The sequence below is a fragment of the Notechis scutatus genome, chromosome 3, assembly GCF_049901735.1.
Source record: "Notechis scutatus isolate UNSWTSFEM ecotype Mainland chromosome 3, rNotScu1.2, whole genome shotgun sequence".
Taxonomy (NCBI): domain Eukaryota; kingdom Metazoa; phylum Chordata; class Lepidosauria; order Squamata; family Elapidae; genus Notechis; species Notechis scutatus.
Genome location: NC_142011.1, coordinates 945,709 through 965,791, shown reverse-complemented (window position 1 = coordinate 965,791; position 20,083 = coordinate 945,709). Strand labels below are relative to the sequence as shown.

The 20,083-nt window shown below is 49.4% G+C and overlaps 1 protein-coding gene across 3 annotated transcripts in view; it reads left to right on the top strand.

Annotated features, from left to right (window-relative positions):
• Positions 1-20,083, top strand: part of LOC113427911 (waprin-Phi1-like) — a 42,590-nt gene that overhangs the window by 19,722 nt on the left and 2,785 nt on the right. The window contains exons 1-3 of one of the 3 annotated variants that reach the window (XM_087959102.1): positions 10,634-10,808; positions 11,090-11,239; positions 19,158-19,325. In XM_087959102.1, the coding sequence (XP_087815228.1) occupies positions 10,706-10,808; positions 11,090-11,239; positions 19,158-19,325 (421 nt within the window). In that variant the 5' untranslated portion in view covers positions 10,634-10,705. Of the gene's footprint in view, positions 1-10,547; positions 10,809-11,089; positions 11,240-19,157; positions 19,326-20,083 lie in introns of those variants that run through there. The other 2 variants (XM_026690466.2, XM_087959103.1) reach the window with 2 other exon arrangements.

Below are 20,083 nucleotides of genomic sequence, written 5' to 3'. Positions count from 1 at the left end.
GGATGGATGGATGGAAGTTCCCTTTGTTTTGGCTTACGTTATTGGATGGATGGATGGATGGATGGATGGATGGATGGAAGTTCCCTTTGTTTTGGCTTACGTTATTGGATGGATGGATGGATGGATGGATGGATGGATGGATGGATGGATAGATGGATGGATGGATGGATGGATGAATGGATGATGGATGGAAGTTCCCTTTGTTTTGGCTTACGTTATTGGATGGATGGATGGATGGATGGATGGATGGATGGATGGATGGAAGTTCCCTTTGTTTTGGCTTACGTTATTGGATGGATGGATGGATGGATGGATGGATGGATGGATGGATGAATGGATGGATGGAAGTTCCCTTTGTTTTGGCTTACGTTATTGGATGGATGGATGGATGGATGGAAGTTCCTTTGTTTTGCTACGTTATTGGATGGATGGATGGATGGATGGATGGATGGATGGATGGATGGATGGAAGTTCCCTTTGTTTTGGCTTACGTTATTGGATGGATGGATGGATGGATGGATGGATGGATGGATAGATGGATGGACAGACAGACAGACATGCAGTAGTCCAGCCTGAGGGATGACTGTGGACTTTCAGAATTCTGGCAAGCCCTGTACAAACCCCTCATTTTTCCATAGCTACCAAAATCTGGCAGGGATCAGAAGCCCTTAGCTTTGGGTCTAGAAAAGGGACCCAGGATGGATTCTCTAAAGGCAGGAGAAAGTTTTGTGGATGGATCGCCCTGGACTTACAGCCATTCACTTAGCAACTGTTCAACGTGATGACAGCACCGGAAAAAAAATGGACTTGCAACCGATCTACAGACTCGTGGCCATTGCAGAATCCCTAGGGTCATGTGATCAAAATGTAGTCGCTTGGCAACCGGCATGTATTTAGGATGGTTCTGGCATCCCCAGGGTCACATGACCGCTAGTTGTAATCTTCCCTGGGGGTGAAGGGAGGGAAGGGAGCACAAAGAAAGTCAGAGGGGACGTCAGAGACACAAACAACAACCCCATGCGATTCACTTGGGAACCGCAATTTAAAAAATGGTCATAAAAAATGGGTGTGACTCAATTAAAAACCAGAGCGCTTAGCAATGGACATTCAGATCTCAATTATAGTCATAGGTCCAGGACTCTCTGTGCTGGGCAGGAATCCACACATTGTGCAAACTCAGCCTCTAGGCAGAGACGTAGCTTCACACTCTAGGCTGAGGTCTCTGTTGGAGGAGGTCCAGGCACTCTCTGCCAGCTGCTCTATTTAATCAATCAATCAGAAATAGCACTGGAAGGGACCCTGGGGGTCTTCTAGTCCAACCCCCTGCTCAAGCAGGAGACTATTTGAGACAAGTGTTGCGGCCTGTTAACCACCGGCCCTTCCAGCAGCCGAATCAGAGGAGGAGGAGGAGGAGGTGGTGTGGGAGTCAGGGTTAGCATCAAGGCAACCTGGGAGCTCCGAGGGGGAAGAAGGCATGGAGCTGGCCGAGAGAGAGAGACAGAGGCGGAACCTGGGCCAACCATCAGATGGAAAGTCAACAGCCCCCAGGTCTGGAAGTGGCTGATGGGGAAGAGGAGGAACAGCCGGGTCCAGTGTCTGACTCGCAGCTGCACAGAAGGCAGAGGAGAGGAGAGCAGTGGAAATCTATGGGCTGGACCTTGGGATGGAAGAGCCAGGTCTGGAGGTGGCTGATGAGGAAGAGGAGGAACAGCTGCGTCCAGTGCCTGACACTCAGATGCACAGAAGGCTGAGGAGAGGAGAGCAATGGAAATCTATGGGCCGGTCCTCAGGACAGAAGAGCCACTGCTGCTAGCAAAGCCCCACCCTGGCTCTGGGGATCAAAGGCAGGGGGCAGAGATGAATGGATGTGGCAGACAACTGTTCATCTCCCGGCCTGATGGACTTGTTAGCCCGCATTGAGAGAGAAAGTTTTTGCTGGGGCTGTTGGCGCTCCTAATAAAGGAATCTTTGAGTTCACTTCAGGGGGCTTGTCATGTTTGGGCAGCTGGTTCAGAACAATAAGTGACTGTCTAGTCTCTTCTTACGAACCTCTACTGTTGGAGTATCCACAGCTTCTGGAGGCAAGTTGTTCTACTGGTTAATTGTCCTCACTGTTAAGGAAATTTCTCCTTAATTCCAGGTTGCTTCTCTCCTTGATGACTTTCCTTCTGTTGCTTCTTCTTCTCCCTTCAGGTGCTTTGGAAAATAAGTTGACCCCCCTCTTCTTTGTGGTAACCCCTCAAATACTGGAAGACTGCTGTCATGTCACCCCTAGTCTTTCTTTTCTCTGGACTGGCCATGCCCAGTTCCTTATTATTCTGTCTTCAGAATTTTAGTTCTAAAACTGGGAGCTGGGAAGACAGCATATGTGAGCTCCCAAGTCCCCCCAAAAAGCTAGATTAACATCTCAGGAGCAGAGTGACTGGAAGACACCTGTCAAGAATGAAGTTCAATGCGCAAGAAGTCCTTCCAGAAAGTTCTTGGCTTGTTTGCTAATCACTTTCTCCTTCCAATGGTTGTGGGAAAGCACAAGAGAATCGGCTGACCTTGACTAGATCCTAACTGATAAAGAAAGTTGAATTAGGAAGTGAATCATCGGCGGAATGTGCCTGGTCACGCTGGAGGTTTTGATGTTAAAAAGGAACATAAATCTAAATGTAAGTCTCTTGGCTTGGAAACAAGGTGGATTTTCAGAAGCTCAAAGCAAGGATAAGAGAGCCAGTGGGGAGAAGAATGCAGAAGAACAGAGGGACCTTGGAGGTCTTCTAGTCCAACCCATTTCTCACGCAGGAGACCCTAGAGCATGGGTGTCCAATCTTGGAACTTTAAGACTGGTGGACTTCAATTTCCAGAATTCCCCGGCCAGCTGTGGAATTGAAGTCCACCAGTCTTAAAGTTGTCTGATTTAGAGACTCCTCTACTGAGTTCAAAATAAATAAATAAGGAAACCAGCTGCTCCACAAAGAAGTTTAAATCTACCAGAAATCAACAATTTCAGCTTTTTGGGCTGAGTCTTCTCCTACAAGAGGAAATTGTTAAAGCAGGATGATGGGACAGGACTGAAGTTTGAGAGCAGAAATATTTAGGTAGTGATAGAAGAGAACATGTGCAGCTCAGGGTTGAACTGTGGGGTCCTTGGTGCTGTCTGAGCTTGGTGGTTTTCTTGGAGATGTTTCCTTACTTAACTACGAAAGTGCTAGAAGGGAGTGGAGTTTGTGGAGAGGAAGGAGGAGGAGGAATGGGGAGGGAGCTTGGTGGTTTCTTGGAGATGTTTCATTACCCAACTAGGGAACATAATCAGTGCTAGAAGGACTGGGTTTGCAGAGAGGAGGGGAGGAGGAGGAGGACTATGGGGTCCTGATGCTCTCTGAGCTGGTGGTTTCCTTGCAGATGTTTCATGCCCAACTAGAGAACATCATCAGTGATAGAGGAGTGGGATTTGTGAAAGGGAGGGGATTGATGTTCTCTAAGCTTGGTGGTTTCTGAGATGCTTCATTACCCAACTAGGAACATCATCAGTGCTAGAAGGGACTGGGGTTTGCAGAAGGAGGAGGAGGAGGAGGAGGAGGAGGTGTCCCTGATGCTCTTGAGCTTGGTGGTTTCTTGCAGATGTTTCATTACCCAACTAGGGAACATCATCAGTGCTAGAAGGGAGTGGGATTTGTAGAAAGGGAGAGGAGGAGGACTTGATGTTCTCTAAGCTTGGTGGTTTCCTTGGAGATGCTTCATTACCCAACTAGGGAACATCATCAGTGCTAGAAGGGAGTGGGGTTTGCAGAGAGGAGGAGGAGGAGGAGGAGGACTATGGGGTCCCTGATGCTCTCTGAGCTTGGTGGTTTCCTTGCAGATGTTTCATGACCCAACTAGAGAACATCATCAGTGATAGAAGGGAGTGGGATTTGTAGAAAGGGAGAGGAGGAGGACTTGATGTTCTCTAAGCTTGGTGGTTTCCTTGGAGATGCTTCATTACCCAACTAGAGAACATCATCAGTGCTAGAAGGGAGTGGGGTTTGCAGAGAGAGGAGGAGGAGGAGGAGGAGGACTATGGGGTCCCTGATGCTCTCTGAGCTTGGTGGTTTTTCTTGCAGATGTTTCATGACCCAACTAGAGAACATCATCAGTGATAGAAGGGAGTGGGATTTGTGGAAAGGAAGAGGAGGAGTTGATGCTCTCTAAGCTTGGTGGTTTCCTTGCAGAGGTTTCATGACCCAACTAGGGAACATCATCAGTGCTAGAAGGAGCACAGTGCTAGAAGGGAGGGGGTTTGTAGAGAGGAGAAGGAAGAGGAGGAGGAGGTGGAGGTGGAAAAAGGGGAAGGAAAAAGGAGAAGGAGGACTGTGGGGTTCTTGGTGTTCTCTTAGCTTGGTGGTTTTCGTAGAGAGTTTCACGACCCAACTAGGGGACATCATCAGTGTTAGAAGGGAGTGGAGTTTGCAAGGAGGAGACCGTGGGTTCTTGGTGCTCTCTATGTGATTTTCTTGCATAACTTCCATTATGAAACTAGTGACATGGAAATATCTGCAAGAAAACCACCAAGCTCAGAGAGTGCCAAGGCCCTCGTGTTAAATTCAGAGGGAATTTGACTCTCTTGAAAGGGACAAATTGCTTTCTCAGTTCCAGAAAGATCGTTGACAGCATGGCTGAATTTTTACGGGTTATCTCTGAGTCTGGGTGAAGTGTCCAAGAACTGGAGGAGATTTTACCCATTGCTCCTGCTTTAAGTTGGGTGGAGGAGGAACCCAAGACCGGTCAGCCTGGAAATGATGCTTGCCAAGAGGCTAGAGAAAGTCATAAAGAGACAGTTGGGCAATCAGCTTGAAAACCCTAGAAGCACAGATTGTGAAGAATAAATCTTGATAGATTAACTTCTCTTCTCCTTCAGTCTACTAACTTCCTTAATAATATTGTGGCGGTAATATAAGCAGAATAGATATTGATATCAGAAAAAGAATCCACAAAGTAAATCTTACTCAAAGTGTACTCAGCAGTAGTTTCTTATCCATGGTTGCTTAGGCACAAGGGGAAGCCCCAGGCTTTACAGATTTACAGAGTTGCAAGGGACCTTGTAGGTCATCTAATCCACCCCTCCACCCAAGCAAGAGACCCTTCTACACCATTTCTGACAAATGGCAGTCCAGTCTCTTCTTGAAATCCTCCAGGGATGAAGCTCCCACAACTTCTAAATGCAACTTCTGTTCCATCGGTTGATTGCTCCCACTGTCAGAAAATGTCTCCTTATTTCCAGGTTCTCCTTGGTCAGTTTCCATCCATTATTTCTTGTCTGGCCTTCGGGTGCCTTGGAGAATAGCTTGAGTCCTTCCTCCTCTCTATTGCAGCCCCTCAAATATTGGAGGACTGCTCTCCTGTCTCCCCTGGTCCTCGTCTTCACTAGACTAGCCAGGCCCAGTTCCTGTAACCGTTCTTCATATGTTTTAGCCTCCAGTTCCCTAATCACCCTGGTTGCTCTTCTCTGCACTCTTTCAAGAGTATCAATATCTTTTTTTATAGTGTGGTGACCAAAACTGGATGCAGGACTCTAGGCGTGGCCTTACTAAGGCTTTATAGAGTGGTATTAGTACCTCCCTTGATCTCGATTGTCTCCCTCTCTTAATGCAACTTAGGATTGCATTGTGTTTTTTTTTTGGATGCTGCTGCACATGGCTGGCTCCTATTTAGCTGGCTGCCCACTAAGACTCCAAGTTCCCTCTCCCAGTTCCTGCTATTGAGCCTGGTTTCACCCAGTCTAGATGTGTCCTTTGGGTTTTTCTTGCCCAAGTGTAAAACTTTACTTTTCTCTACACTGAATTTCATTTTGTTGATTGTGTGGCTGTCATTCTGACTTTGTCTCGGGCGGAGAGATCCACTGGACAAGGACACAATCCTCTTGAGGGGGCTTCGGTGGATCTCTCAACTGCAGCCTCTGGGGCCCTCCCCTTTCTCTCCAGCCTCTCCCCTTTCAGCCCCCTCCCTCCCCAGGGCCCAGACTGTGCTGGGCGAGTTGCGTAAGGCCACTTCTGCAGGGCAGGGCAGGGCAGGGAGCTCTCCAAACAAAGCGGCACATTCAGATCTTGCCACATTGTTGACTCCAGGGCTGCCAAGCGACCTTTCGCGCACCCACAGGAGTTGCCAAGCCCATCAGCCACAGCAAGCACAGGGGAAGCCCAAAACCCTGAGGGTGCAAATTACTCAGGAGTCAGGAGGGGGTCAGGCCAGATCAGCCCCATGTAAATTGCATCTATCCATGGCTTTGAATCAGCCTGGCTGGGCTGCTGCATGTCCGCTTACCTGGGGCGGGGGGGCTTAGAGGGGGCTTCCCAAACATGCAGAGGGTCCCCTCTTTGCCTCCCAGAATCCTAAACAAGGGTGCTGGGGGGGGGGGTTGAGATCCTGATTTTCTACCAAACAGAGCACAGTGTAGAAGCGATTCAAAAGTAGAAAAAGTTTTTCTTTATATATATATTTAATATAAAGGTTTTTGTGCCATAGTATTTAGGGTAAGAAACACATGTAACAGATAACAGATAATCAGAGTTGGAAGGGACCTTATAGGTCATCTAGTCCAACCCCCTGCCCAAGCAGGAGACCCTACACCAGTGGTGGCTAACCTTTTTGGGCTCCCGTGCCAAAAATTGTGCACGCGCTTGCATGCTCGTGCTCATGTGCCAGCACTCAGAAGGCAATGTGCGCTCCCCCACGCCCCCTACGCATGCACGCACGATCCCACCCACCCACCCTGCCACCCCCTTACCTGCACTGCACCTCACAGCTGATTTTTGGCTAGTTTGAGTCCTTTTTCAGCCTCCCAGACATTACAGGAAGGCTTCTGCAGGCTTCTGCAAGCTTTGCAGGCCAAAAACTAGGCCCATTTCTTCACTTCCGGTATTTCCGGAAAAACAGGAAGTGACGAAATGGGCCTAGTTTTGGGCCTGCAGAAGCCTGCAGAAGACTTCCTCAAGCCTCCGGGAGGTCGAAAAAGGTGTGCCAGCACAAATGGCTCTACGTGCCACGTGTGGCACATGTGTCATAGGTTCACCATGACGGCCCTACACCATTTCTGACAAATGGCAGTCCATTCTCTTCTTGAAACCTGTAATCCTACTCAAATACATCATGGTTTTGATTGTATTGCTTTAGATGTTCTGTTGCTCTAAATAGCCACCTGATAGCTTTCTGATATCTTTGCCAGCAACCATGGAACAATTTCGTTTTGAGCAGTTTGAAATTAACTATTCCAATCAGATTGGCAAACCTTGCAAGCAGCTTTTATAATTAAGCTTTCTCTGGGCACCAGACCTGTAGTTGGCATATATTCTGTTGTACGTTAAACTTGAGAACAAGCTACCACGTGGCTGGAACTTGCTATTTTTGGAAGAAGTGTATTACCTCATGTTTATGTATTGCACTGCTCAGTATATGCAGCTTTGGAAATCAATAAATTATTTGGATGTTGGGGCGGAAAAAAAGTAGAAAAAGTAATACCAAGTGCAGGCAGTCCTTGAGTTCCGACTTACAATAGAGCCCAAATTTCCATTGCTAAGTGAGACCACTGTTCAAGTGAGTTTTGCCTCATTTTATGACCTTTCTTGCCACCATTGTTAAGGGAATCCCTGCAATCTGATCTTAGTATATGTGCTGCCGAAAAGCACATGTAAAAATCCTGATACTCATATAGGCTGACGATGCTGCTATAATCTCACAAGTGCCCATAAGGACTGAAGAGAGAAACTGCAACAACATCAGGATACTGTAGACAGAATTAAGTGTGTCCTTAGAGGGAAAAGGGAAAAGGTTCCCCTCGCACCTATGTGCTAGTCATTTCCGGCTCTAGGGGGCGGTGCTCATCTCTGTTACAAAGCCAAAGAGCCAGCGCTGTCCGAAGACGTCTCCGTGGTCATGTGGCCGGCATGACTAAATGCCTTCGGAGGCGCACGCAGCGCTGTTCCCTTCCCACCAAAGGGGTCCCTATTTTTCTACTTGCATTTTTTACATGCTTTCTAATTGCTAGGTTGGAAGAAGCTGCTGGGACAAGGAACGGGAGCTCACTCTGTGACGCGGCACTGGGGATTCGAACCGCCAAACTGCTGACCTTTCTGATCACTGCATCCATTGTAGACACGCTCAGGTGACCGCCAGGATGCTGCGACACCCGTCAGTGTGCGAGGACCAGCCATAGGTCCCTTTATTCAGGGCCATCTATTCTATTCTAATTTAGGGGACTGAAGGTTAAAACATGTGAAGAACAGTTGCAGAAATCGGCTATGTGAGGGACGTGGTGGCTCAGTGACTAAGGCGCTGAGCTTGTCCATCTGAAAGGTTGGCAGTTTGGCGGTTCGAATCCCTAGCACCACGTAACGGAGTGAACTCCTGTCACTCGTCCCGGCTTCTGCCAACCTAGCAGTTCGAAAGCATGTAAAAAAATGCAAGTAGAAAAATAGGGACCCCTTTGGTGGGAAGGGAACCGCTGGCCACATGACCATGGAGATGTCTTCGGACAGCGCTGGCTCTTCTTCAGCTTTGTAACGGAGATGAGCACCGCCCCCTAGAGCCGGAAACGACTAGCACATATGTGCTAAGGGAAGAACCTTTACCTAATCTAGGGGTGACATGACGTTAGTCTTGTGATGTTTGAGGGACTGCCACAGATAAAAGGGGGTCAACCTCTTCTCCAAAGCCCCTGAAGGCAGGACAAGAAGCAACGGATGGAAACTGATCAAGGAGAAAAGCAACCTGGAATTAAGGAGGAATTTCCTGACAGTGAGAAGAATTCACCAGTGGGACAACTTGCCTCCAGAAGTTGTGGATGCTCCACCACTGGAGGCTTTGAAGAAGAAGCCATTTGTCTGAAATCATATTCGGGTTCCTGCTTGAGCAGGGATTGGACTCCAAGGCCCACTACCAACTCTGTTGTCCTGTTCTTCAGTAATCACAGAGTGTGGTGAGCTGTTACCCTTTGTTGAGGATGCTGCATTAGTCTAGACACTGCTCATCTTTGCCAGATCTATGAAAGTCAGCCGCCACTCCACAAGTGTGCCAAGACAATTGTTTATCTGGCTGTTCCCACCACTTGGGTGTCCAAGATCAAGGACTGTGGCTAAGAGAAGATGTGGCCTTCCTGCACTGCGCCCATCTCAGATTTTCTGCCGACCACAAGGCATTCTGTCTCTCAGGATTTCATTTCATCCAAGACACCTTCACCAACTTACTTGTAGGTGAGAAGGAAGAACAGGACTCACCCAAGTGGCATTTCAAATCTTCAAGTGATCTCTTTCCAGCATTTGGGGTCTAGGCTAAAGGATCCAGATATCACAGAAAGCAAAATATCTCCCCTGCATTGATTTCTGGAGGCAAACCGAGAAGATGGCCCAAATCCATTTATGATACCTGTGGTTGAATCCAGCCCAAAGCTCCTTTCCTGCACTGACTCATTCCCTTTCTGTGCTCCTCCTTGTATCTCCAGAGGCTTCTGGAAAGTCCACCAGCAAACGTGAGCCCAGCATCCTTCTTGTCCTGGAGTCTGAAGCATAGGAAGATCACCGTGGTCATTCCAAGCCAAAATCTTCTACACTGTGGTCTCCTTGCTGAACCAGAGAGTGTCAAGATAGGATGGAGTGAAGATCTTCTCCACTCTCTGCTGGCATGACATGTTCATCACCCAAGGTCTTCTTAAGCCTTTCCTGTAAAATGAGAGGTCCATAGACACGTCCTCCCACCTTTTAGGTGCACCAATATTTCACTTGACCCCTTGAGCACCTTCTCCATTGTGTGGACACCAAGAGCAGCCTTTCATCCTCCTGGCCAGGGGTGGGATTCTACCAGTTCGCACCTATTTGCTAGAACTGGTTGTTAACATTCTAAGCAGTTTGGAGAACCGTTTGTTAGAAGAAATTACTGGTCTAATCCTGTAAGGAAGACAGGAAGGAAACATTCTGGTGTTGCTTGCAGAAACTGCCTCTCCGTTAACCCTTGTGAAGATCCGTGCCTCAATGTGAGTGATATTGAGTTGGCCACACCCAGCCAATAACATGACCACCAAGTGACGCCCACCAAATAAGCCATGCCCACAGAACCGGTTGTTACAAAATTTGAATCCCACCCCTGCACCTGGCCCATTTTTCCTGCTATCTCACTGGCCTCTCTGAGGTGCCCTACCCAAGAGCTCATTACAGGAAGCCACCAGCCCCCATTGCCAGCAGCCAGCAGCCACAACGCATGGGAAACTCCTTGGAGCCTGTGATGTGGCCAAAGGCTCTGCCCAGTTGCATCACCTCAGGGCCCGGAGCCACCCCAGGCATTGACTGGGGCTCCTGCTTCTCCTCTGGAAAGCCCCAGGCAGGCTGAGCACGGCCCATGCCGGGAGGCTGCAGGATCCACCAAGGCTGAGGAATCCGAGAGCTGATGCCCAGCAGGTGGAGCGAACTCTCCTGGCACGTCTGAATCACCTGGTTGGTCGACCGGTCAGTTCCAGCCTGCGTTCAGAACTGGCAGCTTCCTGGTTTTTGCATGGGGTGGGGGGTGGGGGAAGGAGAACCAGCTGCGACACCTGATTCCTTGCAGTTGCACAAGAGCTGAGAGCTGCTTGCTCACCCGGGTGCTGTCTTTTCCCTCCCCTCCCTCCACCCTCCCCCTCTGCCAGCCACACCTGGGAGAGCTTAAAGCTTGGCCTGAGGCAGGCCGGATCCCACAGCTTCCTTCGGCCACAGCCACTATGACACCCAGGAGAGGCAGCTGCCCCCTCCTCCTCTTCTCCCTGGTGGGTCTCCTCATGACCTGTGCTCAGGAGCCTGGCGTGGCTGGACAGAACACTACAGGTGGGTGGAAGGGCCTCCCCAGGAGAAGGAAGAAGGAGGCCTCCTTCTCTGCCCCCTGGCCCCCGAGCAGGCTCGGCACAGGCCTGCTTCCTCCAGGGATGGGAGGGTGGGCTGGGGGGAGATTCCATGGGGCACCCGGGTGGACCGAGGGCCCTCTCCCGCTCTAGCCCCTCTTCTGGGGGCATCTGGGTGGCAGCAGTGGAGGGGGAGAGAAATGCCCACCAGCCCTGGCAAGGGAGCTCCGTCACCAGGTGGCACCCACGGCTCAACCTCTCTTCCAGAGGTCGCAGAGAAAGCTGGCATCTGTCCCCAGGCAGAATTGGAGAGGCCCGATGGGAACTGCACGGAGGAGTGCCAATCTGATGCCCGCTGCGAGGGGAACCAGAAGTGCTGCCGGACAGGATGTGGGACTTCCTGCCGGATCCCAGACGGTATTCCCAGGCGGCTCTTGACGGTTCCAGCTGCTTTTCAGCTGGTCAAAATCACCCCTCTTCTGCCTTTGCACAAAACGCTGAATCACAGGCTAGCAATTGGCCAGAATTTGTGCAAGGGGTTAAGACACACACACACCCACACCCACACTTGCTCGGGAGCATAGAAAAACTTCACCGCAGGGACTGCAGGGACATGATCTGGGGAGGAAGTGGAGTCTGGCACTGATCTGGAGGAGGGCATCCTGATCATGCCAACTTAGGAAACTCCTTTAGCTCATTTAGCACTGTGGGCAGCCCCCGTGGGGATGCTGTGGCTCATGGGACCACTGCTCCTCTTGCATTTCTGCCCTTAGTGTCATCTCCAAGAGGCTGGGTTTGCTGGCTGCCATCATGGGGTCCAGGAGCTCTTGATCTCTTGAATCGGTCGGTCTCCAAGGCATTCTGGGCAGCCCCTGCTCCCGAAGACCTTTTCCAAAAATTGGCCAAGTGGAAGGTCCATGGGTTGAGCCACCTGCTGTTCCTGGAGCTTCTCCTGAGCAGCTGGCTCTGAGTGGCTCCATTGGGCTCTCAAGAAAGAGAGGATCAAAGGGGACCACCTGGATCTCTTGAAGATCTTCTCCCTTGAAACAAAGATTTGGGACTGGAGGGGTCAAGAGAAGGGAACAGATTTGTGCTTGATGGGCATTTGCATTTGATGTGGGGGAAGGGACGTTCTCTAGGGCAGGACTCGTTGTGGGTGGCAGAACTGGCATGCCATGAAAGGGGGGAGGAAATGCCCCAGCTACCATATGGATAACTTCTAAGGCTTTCAATAACTGACCTCAGTTTAGTTGTTGTTATGAGGGGTCCCTGGTGCTCTCTGAGCTTGATGGTTTTCTTGCAGACGTTTCATGACCCAACTAGGGAACATCATCAGTGCTAGAAGGGAGTGGGATTTGTGGAAAGGAAGAGGAGGAGGACTTGATGCTCTCTGAGCTTGGTGGTTTTCTTGAGGATGTTTCATGACCCAAATAGGGAACATCATCAGTGCTAGAAGGGAGTGGGATTTGCAGAGAGAAGGAGGAGGAGGAGGAGGAAGAGGAGGAGGAGGAGGAGGAGGAGGAGGAGGAGGAGGAGGAGGAGGAGGAGGAGGAGGAGGAGGAGGAGGAGGAAAGCAGGAGGAGGAGGAGGAGGAGGAGGAGGAGGAGGAGGAGGAGGAGGAAGAAAGCAGGAGGAGGAGGAGGAGGAGGAGGACTAGAGGGTCCTTGGTTCTCTCTGAGCTTTGTGGTTTTCTGGCAGATGTTTCATGACCCAACTAGGGAACATCATCAGTGATAGAAGGGAGTGTGGTTTGTGGAAAGGAGGAGGAAGAGGAGGACTGTGGGATCCTTGGAGTTCTCTGAGCTTGTTTATTTTCATGACCCAACTAGGGAACATCATCAGTGCTTTATTGGTTAGTTGTTATTTAGTTGTTTAGTTACAGATAGTCCTTATAATGCGTCACAAAGCAAGGGCACGCAAGAGGTGCCAGTTAGGAGGGGAATTCCAGCGACCCAGTTGTAAGCCTCATTCAGCATCACCCTGACTTCAAACAGTTAATGAATGAAGGATTGTAAATCAAGGACCATTCGTTCTTTAGAACCGTGATACAGCCCTCAATCTTATAACCATTGTTGGCTGCTTCCCAATGAATGTTAAAGGTATTTAGCTATTTTCTGCATGTTTATCCTGCTTCCTCGCAATGGTGACATCTCAGAATTCCCCACCTCTTTACACAAAGGAAGCTTTGCCCTCCAACTCACCCACTGTAGAGGGAGGGAGATGGGCTTGCAGGAGCATCTCCCAGGCAGCTCCTGTAGGGGGCATGCGCAGCGCTGTATTAACCACTAAACGTCAATATGTACAAAGCAGGAGGGGCACCAAGATTTGTCAGTGCTTAGGGCACCAGTGAGCTTTAATCTGCCACTGGGCACATGGGTGAGGCCCTGCCACCCTTGTGTCGATCCCAGGCAGAGGAGCAGGCCCCTGCTGGAAATGACCAGGTTCTGCTGACCACTGGACCCTTCTTACTCAGGGAGAGTGGTTGTGAAGCCTTCATGGTCCTCAGCTGCTGGTCAGGTGCCCTGCTATAGGACACACCCTCCCCTTTCCCCAGACAGACTTCCTGGCAAGGGTGAAACTATGCTGGCTCCTTGCCAACTGGAAGGGACCTTGGAGATCATCTAGTCCAGGGGTCACCAACCTTTTGGACCTCAGGGACCGCCAAACTCATAATTTTAGATCCCAGGGACCACTAACCGGTTCTGTGGGCATGGCCTAATTTGTGGGTGTGGATTGGTTGGGCACGGCTTGTATGTAAATATTATAAATATTTATATAAATATTGAATTTTCTATTTAAAAAGAGCAACTTTTACCCAAAACCAGGCAAAGCAGGCAGGCAGATTGAGTTGCTCACATTCATTCAGAAATCTATCTGCCATCGGCTAGCTCAGTCTGTCACATAAAATTTGCCAGTAAGCAAACTCACAAAATTAACTCACAACACACCATGTATGTAAATATTGAATTTTTTATTAAAAAAAAAAACAATTTTTACCCAAAATCAATCAAAGCAGGCAGATTGAGTTGCTTACAGAATCATTCAGTGATCTATCTATCTGCCATCGGCTAGCTCAGTCTCTCAAATTTGCTTGCCATGAGTCTGCACTGAATTTGCTTGCAAGCAAACCTTCAGTCCTAAGGGAGGTTCGGCTGTACTTAAAAGCAGAGCTGAAAATCTAAAGACTAGCTAGAAAGCAAGAAATCCAACCATTTCCTGCTTCCTAGCTAATCTAAATCTCCCGGCACAGCAGAACAGATGATGGTCGGAAAAAGGAAAAATAGCAATTTAGCAGGCAAGTTTGCTGGGTAAGGAGTGAGTGGGCAAGGAGGGTTCCCGGGGGCCATGTGGGTAGTGCAGCCTTGTGTTTCTGTGCAGCCTGGATTAATTGCTTTGGGGGGGTGCTCTTGGGGTGAGATTTCTCTGCAGCCCACCAAAATTTTCTCAAGGCCCACCAGTGGGCTGCGGCCCACCAGTTGGCGACCACTGGTCTAGTCCAACCCTTTGCTCAAGCAGGAGACCCTAGACCATCCCAGATAAATGGCTGTCCAGTCTTTTCTTTAAAAAAAAAACACCAATGTTGGAGCACCCACAACGTCTGAAGGCAGAGAATTCCACAGATTGATTGTCCTCACTGTTCGGAAGCTTCTCCTGAATTCTAGGTCAGTGAGGGCTAACCTTTTCGTCATTGTGTGCATAATGCAATGCGCACGTAACACACACACACACCCCATGCCCCCTGCTCATGTGTGCTCGACACCCCTTGCACCGGGGTGGGATTCTACCAGTTTGCACCTATTCGCTAGAACGGGTTGTTAACATTCTAAGCAGTTCGGAGAACCGGTTGTTAGAAGAAATTACTGGGCTAATCCTGTAAGGAAGGCAGGGAGGAAACATTCTGGTGTTGCTGACAGAAACTGCCTCTCTGTTAACCCTTATCTCTGGGACTTCTCTGGAGATTTTTTTCCCTCCTTTGCTGGTACTTTGCTTTTGTGGAGTGACCATTCAAAGTTACAATGGCACTGAAAAAAGTGACTTATGACCATTTTTCACACTGTTGCAGCATCCCCACAGTCACGCGAAGCCAGGCGAGGAGATGCGTGCCTCGATGTGAGTGATGTTGAGTTGGCCATGCCCAGCCAGTCACATGACCACCAAGCCACATCCACCCAGTCACATGACCACCAAGCCATGCCCACCACCTAAGACACACCCACAGAACCAGTTGTTAAAAAAATTGAATCCCATCCCTGCTCCTGTGTGCACTGGGCGTCGCGCATGCACGGCAGATACCTGATGATCAGCTGGCTGGTGGGAGGCGTTCACGCATGCACAGTGGACCTGATCCAAGGTGATGGCTTGCGTGCCAGCAGAGATGGCTCTATAGTGCCACTTCCGGCATGTATGCCACAGGTTCACCATCATGGTTCTAGGTTGCTTCTCTCTTTGATTAGTTTCCAACTTTTGTTTCTTTTCTTACCTTCTGGTGCTTTGGAAAATAAGTTGGTTTCTTTTTGGCAGCCGGTCAAATCCTGGAAGGCTGCTATCCTGTCCCCCTTACTCCTTCTTTTCTCTAGACTGGCCAAACCCAAATCCTGCAAGTCTTTTTTCATGTGTTTTAGTCTCCAGGCCTTTAATCCTCTCAGTGGCTCTTCTTTGCCCCTTTTACAAAGTCTCAACGTCTTTTTTTGTAATGTGGTGACCAAAACTGGATACAGTATTCTAGGTGTGGCTTTACTAAGGCTTTAGGAAGCAGTACTAAGACTTTACGGGGTTTTGATTCGATGCCTCTGTTTATACAACCCAGGATTGTGTTAGCTTTTCTGGCTGCTCCCACACATGGCTGGCTCATGTTTAAGGGATCGTCCACTAGGACTCCAAGGTCCCTCTCACAGTTCCTGTTTTTGAGCCAGGTTTTGCCTAATCTGATACCTTTGGTTTTTCCTGCCTAGGTGTAAAATCTTGCATATCTCCACATTAAGCTTCATGTTGTTGGCTAGGGCCCATTTTTCAAGTGTGTGTGTGTGTGTGTGTGTGTGTGTGTGTGTGTGCGTGTGTACATGTGAATGCATGTGTTTGTTTGTGGTTGTCTGTGTGTCTGTGTGAAGTTTTACCTGCAATGAATGCACAACTTTAAAAACAGGCAGAACTCTGATTATGTTGTTGCCTTCTTGTGTGTTTGGACTGTGCTCTGCAAGTCCCCTGGTAGATCCCTGTCTGGGATCCTTTGATTTGGGATCCTGTGCTGAGCACCAGGTTGCTCTCCATGGCCCCGAGCCAACGGACTCTCTCGCATTGATTTCCATTCGTGGTATTTTCTGAATCTAATTTGAACTAAATAATAGTCTTGGGCTAGTTTCCCAGCTCCCGATGTTCCAGCCGTTGCTGTACCCCACCCCAGAAGTGATATATATATATACGTCCATATGTTGCTGAGCTTTACCCCACACTCTGCTTCTTCTCCCCAAGCTTCCCCCTCTGCCCCCCTTCTCTTCCCCCAGCCTCCTTCCCATCCTGGAGCTGCTTCTCCACAGACCTAGCTTGGCATTAGGGGTGTGGGTGGCCCAGGAGCTCCTGGCATGCTTTCTCCAAGATTGGAGGCTTCTCTGGAATTGGGCTAACTCTCTCTTCTTTGCAGAATTGCGAGGCTCTTCCTGGGACACTGTGTGCTTTCTCTGGCACACAGAGAGGACTTCCCTGGCCAAAAAAAAAAAAGCCTGCCATCCTTTCCCAGCTGAGTCAGAGCTGAACTGAGGGCAACAGAGCTTCTGGATTGTCTCCAGGCGTGTGTTTTTCCTGGGCGGGTTCCTCCGGTCTGGTTTCATCTGCATTCCTTACCATAAGAACAAGGGGGGGGGGCATGGCTGAGGGGGGGAGGAAGGAGGTTCAGAGGAGCCTGGCAGGATGACGGTAGTGCCAGGACTGGGGTGGGGAGTGGTCTAACCTGGAAAAGGCTGGTCTCCTCTTCCAGCTGCAGCCCTTGAGTCCTTCTAGGAAGTTGGCCAGGAAGAAAACCATCCACGGTTGGACTTCTTCTTCAAGGAGCAAAGGTGATGAATATAGCTCATCCCCTGTCAGGTGCCAAGAATCAGGGCCCCCAGGTTAAGTTCCTGTGAAGCTGATTTATTCCTCACTACGTGAATCTAATCATCTAACGGTCAGCACTAAATTGGCGCTAGATAAGAATCAACAGAATTCAAGAAGGGTTTGACTTAGATCATTTATGGAAGCATAAGGATTCCAGGCTGGTTCCTCTCTTGACTCCACCCCTGTTTCAATCTGTCCTTTTTCCTACATCCCAAGAGTAGCTAACCAAATCCAGCCACCGAGATGGGGGATGATCCCTTGAAGATGTCTCAGCTTGTAGGGAGATGACTGAGGACTCGGCTTCTTGGGGCAAGTCAACTTCCCTTGGTCCTGTAGCTTCTTCTGTGTAGACAGCAATGTTCCTGAGCATATCTGGATATTCTACGTCACGGTCCTTATATCGTGCCAGAGCAGTTTTGCCTTTGGATGCCAGGCCTTGCTTGTATTTCAGCAAGCAAAGGACAAGACTCTTGAAAATCTTCCCCGATGGCCCTTTGGAAGTTCTGGGAAGGGGCAGAAGCCTCAGTGTTCTTCTAGAATGGAGATGTTTCTTCATGCAGGGGCTGAGATGTGGTTGGCACTTCTCCGGCATCTTCTATGAATTCTTTGGAGAAGGAGATCCATTCTCATCCCTGAATGATAACGGACAGTGTGGTGGGCCTGGATGAGCAAACAGCAACTGTGTCCTGCTTGAATTCAGCCCATCTCTTTCCATTGAGACCCGTACAGCCTTCAAACCCTGACTCCAGATGTTACCAGTGGTGCCTGGGGTGTGAGGCACCGTTGGGTATCCTCAGCATCTGTTGATGACGTGTCCCTCCGAACCAAAGACTGACATCTTCGAGAGTTTCCATGTCGTGTTAAAATGAATGAGGGAGAGAACAAAAATCTTCCAAGGGAGAGCCCATTGGGCCAATCTCTCCTCACCCACAACCCTCAAAGGGAGACATTCACAGAAGAAGGAGGGGAACTGCTCTCACGCAGGGCCCCCAACCCAACAGTGTTCAAGGAGGATGCCTGTCAGCTGTCCGATGAATAGATCCAATAAAAGCAGGTATATTCAGGAACTCTAAAATACTCAAAGTGCATCATTCCGACACGGAAGAAAGCAAACCCAACTCTAAATTTTCTCGCGCAACCCTGTAAAGCTAAACGTAAGTTTCATCCCCTCCTCCCAGGGAATCGGTCCCATTGTCCAGTTAGGAATGGGCCTGTTGTTTCGATAACAGTCCACGTCTTGGCAGACGCCTCCAGAAGCGTCCTTGGCTCTCACGGTTGGAGATTGTAGCCTCCGTATCCCGTCTCACCCTTCCTTTCCCCCAAGATCTTTGGCAACTTGAAAAGCAATAATGGTCACCAAGAAGCTGAAGCATTTTTCAGTCTTGACAATGCCACGAGCAACAGTTACAAAAGCCGCCCAAGAAGTCTTATGAGATCAGGACGGACCTGCTGCCCCTCCCCCCACCGGTGGGAACCACTGAGGTTTCTCTCCCATATCAAGGCCACACCCTGATTGAAAGGGGTCCAATTAATCTGGGGGTCCAGGACAGCCGAATCAGGAGAGCTGGTGACACTAAGGCCAGGAGATCTTTGGTATAAGTAAGTCTGCTGAAATGATGGAGAACCTTTTGGGCTCAATGTATCAAAAAAAAATTGAAAAATGCCTAACTTGACACACCTATGCCTATGCACACACACACACACACACACACACACACACACACACACACACGGGAAACATATTTTTTTACATACAGGTAGTCCTCAACTTACAGGAATTCATTTAATGACCATTCAAAGTTTCAATGGTGCTGAAAAAGTGACTTATTTTTTTTCCCTTTTTCACCCTTATGACCATTGCTGCATCCCCATGGTCACATGATCAAAATTCAGGCGCTTGGCAACTGACTCATATTTATGACAGTTGTACTGTCCGTGGGGAAGGGGGGTGTTATGTGATCAACCGTTGAAACCTTCTGACAAGCAAAGTCAAGGGGGAAGCCGCACTCACTTAACAACGGTGTTACTAACTGAATAACTGCAGTGATTCACTTTAATAACCGCATCAAGAAAGATTGCAACACGGGGCAAAGTTCACTTAACAAACGTCCCGCTTAGCAGCAGAAATGTTGGGCTCAGTTGAGGTCGTAAGCCGAAGGCTACCTGTATTCATTCATTTATTTATTTTTAAATACAGCCCTATTGTGTATGTGAGCCTCAGGATCTGCTGTGTGCCACTTCCCTTCAGGCGCTGTTATTTCTGTGAAAGACCCTTGCAGCCCATCCGTGCCCACTCCAGGTGGAACGGGGTTTACCTTACTGGAGCTGCTTCGAAAACAGCTTTTCTATGAGAGCTGCAACACGTTAAAACTGCTAAAGAGGATAGAGATGATGAAATTAGCCAAGCGGATGAAAGGTGAGTGGCTCCAGAGGCCACAGAGGGCACGGCGCTCCCTCCTGCAGCTTCTGGTGGGCACTCTGCCTTCTTCTCCAGCAGCCTCCGCAGCCTCTGAAAACCACGTGAGAAGAGGGCATGCTTTCAAGGACAGTTGTTGGGGGCCATGAATGCTCATCCCAAGGCGTTGTGTCGTGTCACCTGGGACACACGTGCCATAGTGCGTCAGCCGTGTCCCTTCCTGAGATGGGAAAATTCACTGGGGCCGTCTCACCATGGCCAAACCAGTGTGGCAATCGGGCCACGGCCATCTCAACGCGGCCAACTCTCCCCACAGGACAACTTGCCATGGGAGAATTCCATGCAGGATAACTCCACACGATAAATGTCCCCAAAACGGAAATAATGTAGAAGAAACAGGGGCGGGGAAACATTTATCACATTGAGTTACCCCACGTGGATTGTCCCGTGGTGAGTTATCCTGCAGTGAGTTGGCCGTGGTGAAATGTCCATCCGGAGTTGAGCACGACAAAATGGCCACAGGGAGTTGGCTGCAGCAAGTTGACCCCTCTGAGCAGCCCAGATTGGGTGACGCTTCTCCACCCCTTAACGTCTTGCTTCTGTTCTTGCTTCCGCCCACACGAGGTGCCTCCTGAAGCCTATCTGGAGTTGTGCCACAAGCAGCTGTTTGCAGGGCACTCTGAGGATGCCAGCAGCTGCTTGTGCTGGGTGTTCTGTTTTGGTTTCCGGCGCCTGTCCAGCTGAAACTAACAAGGTTT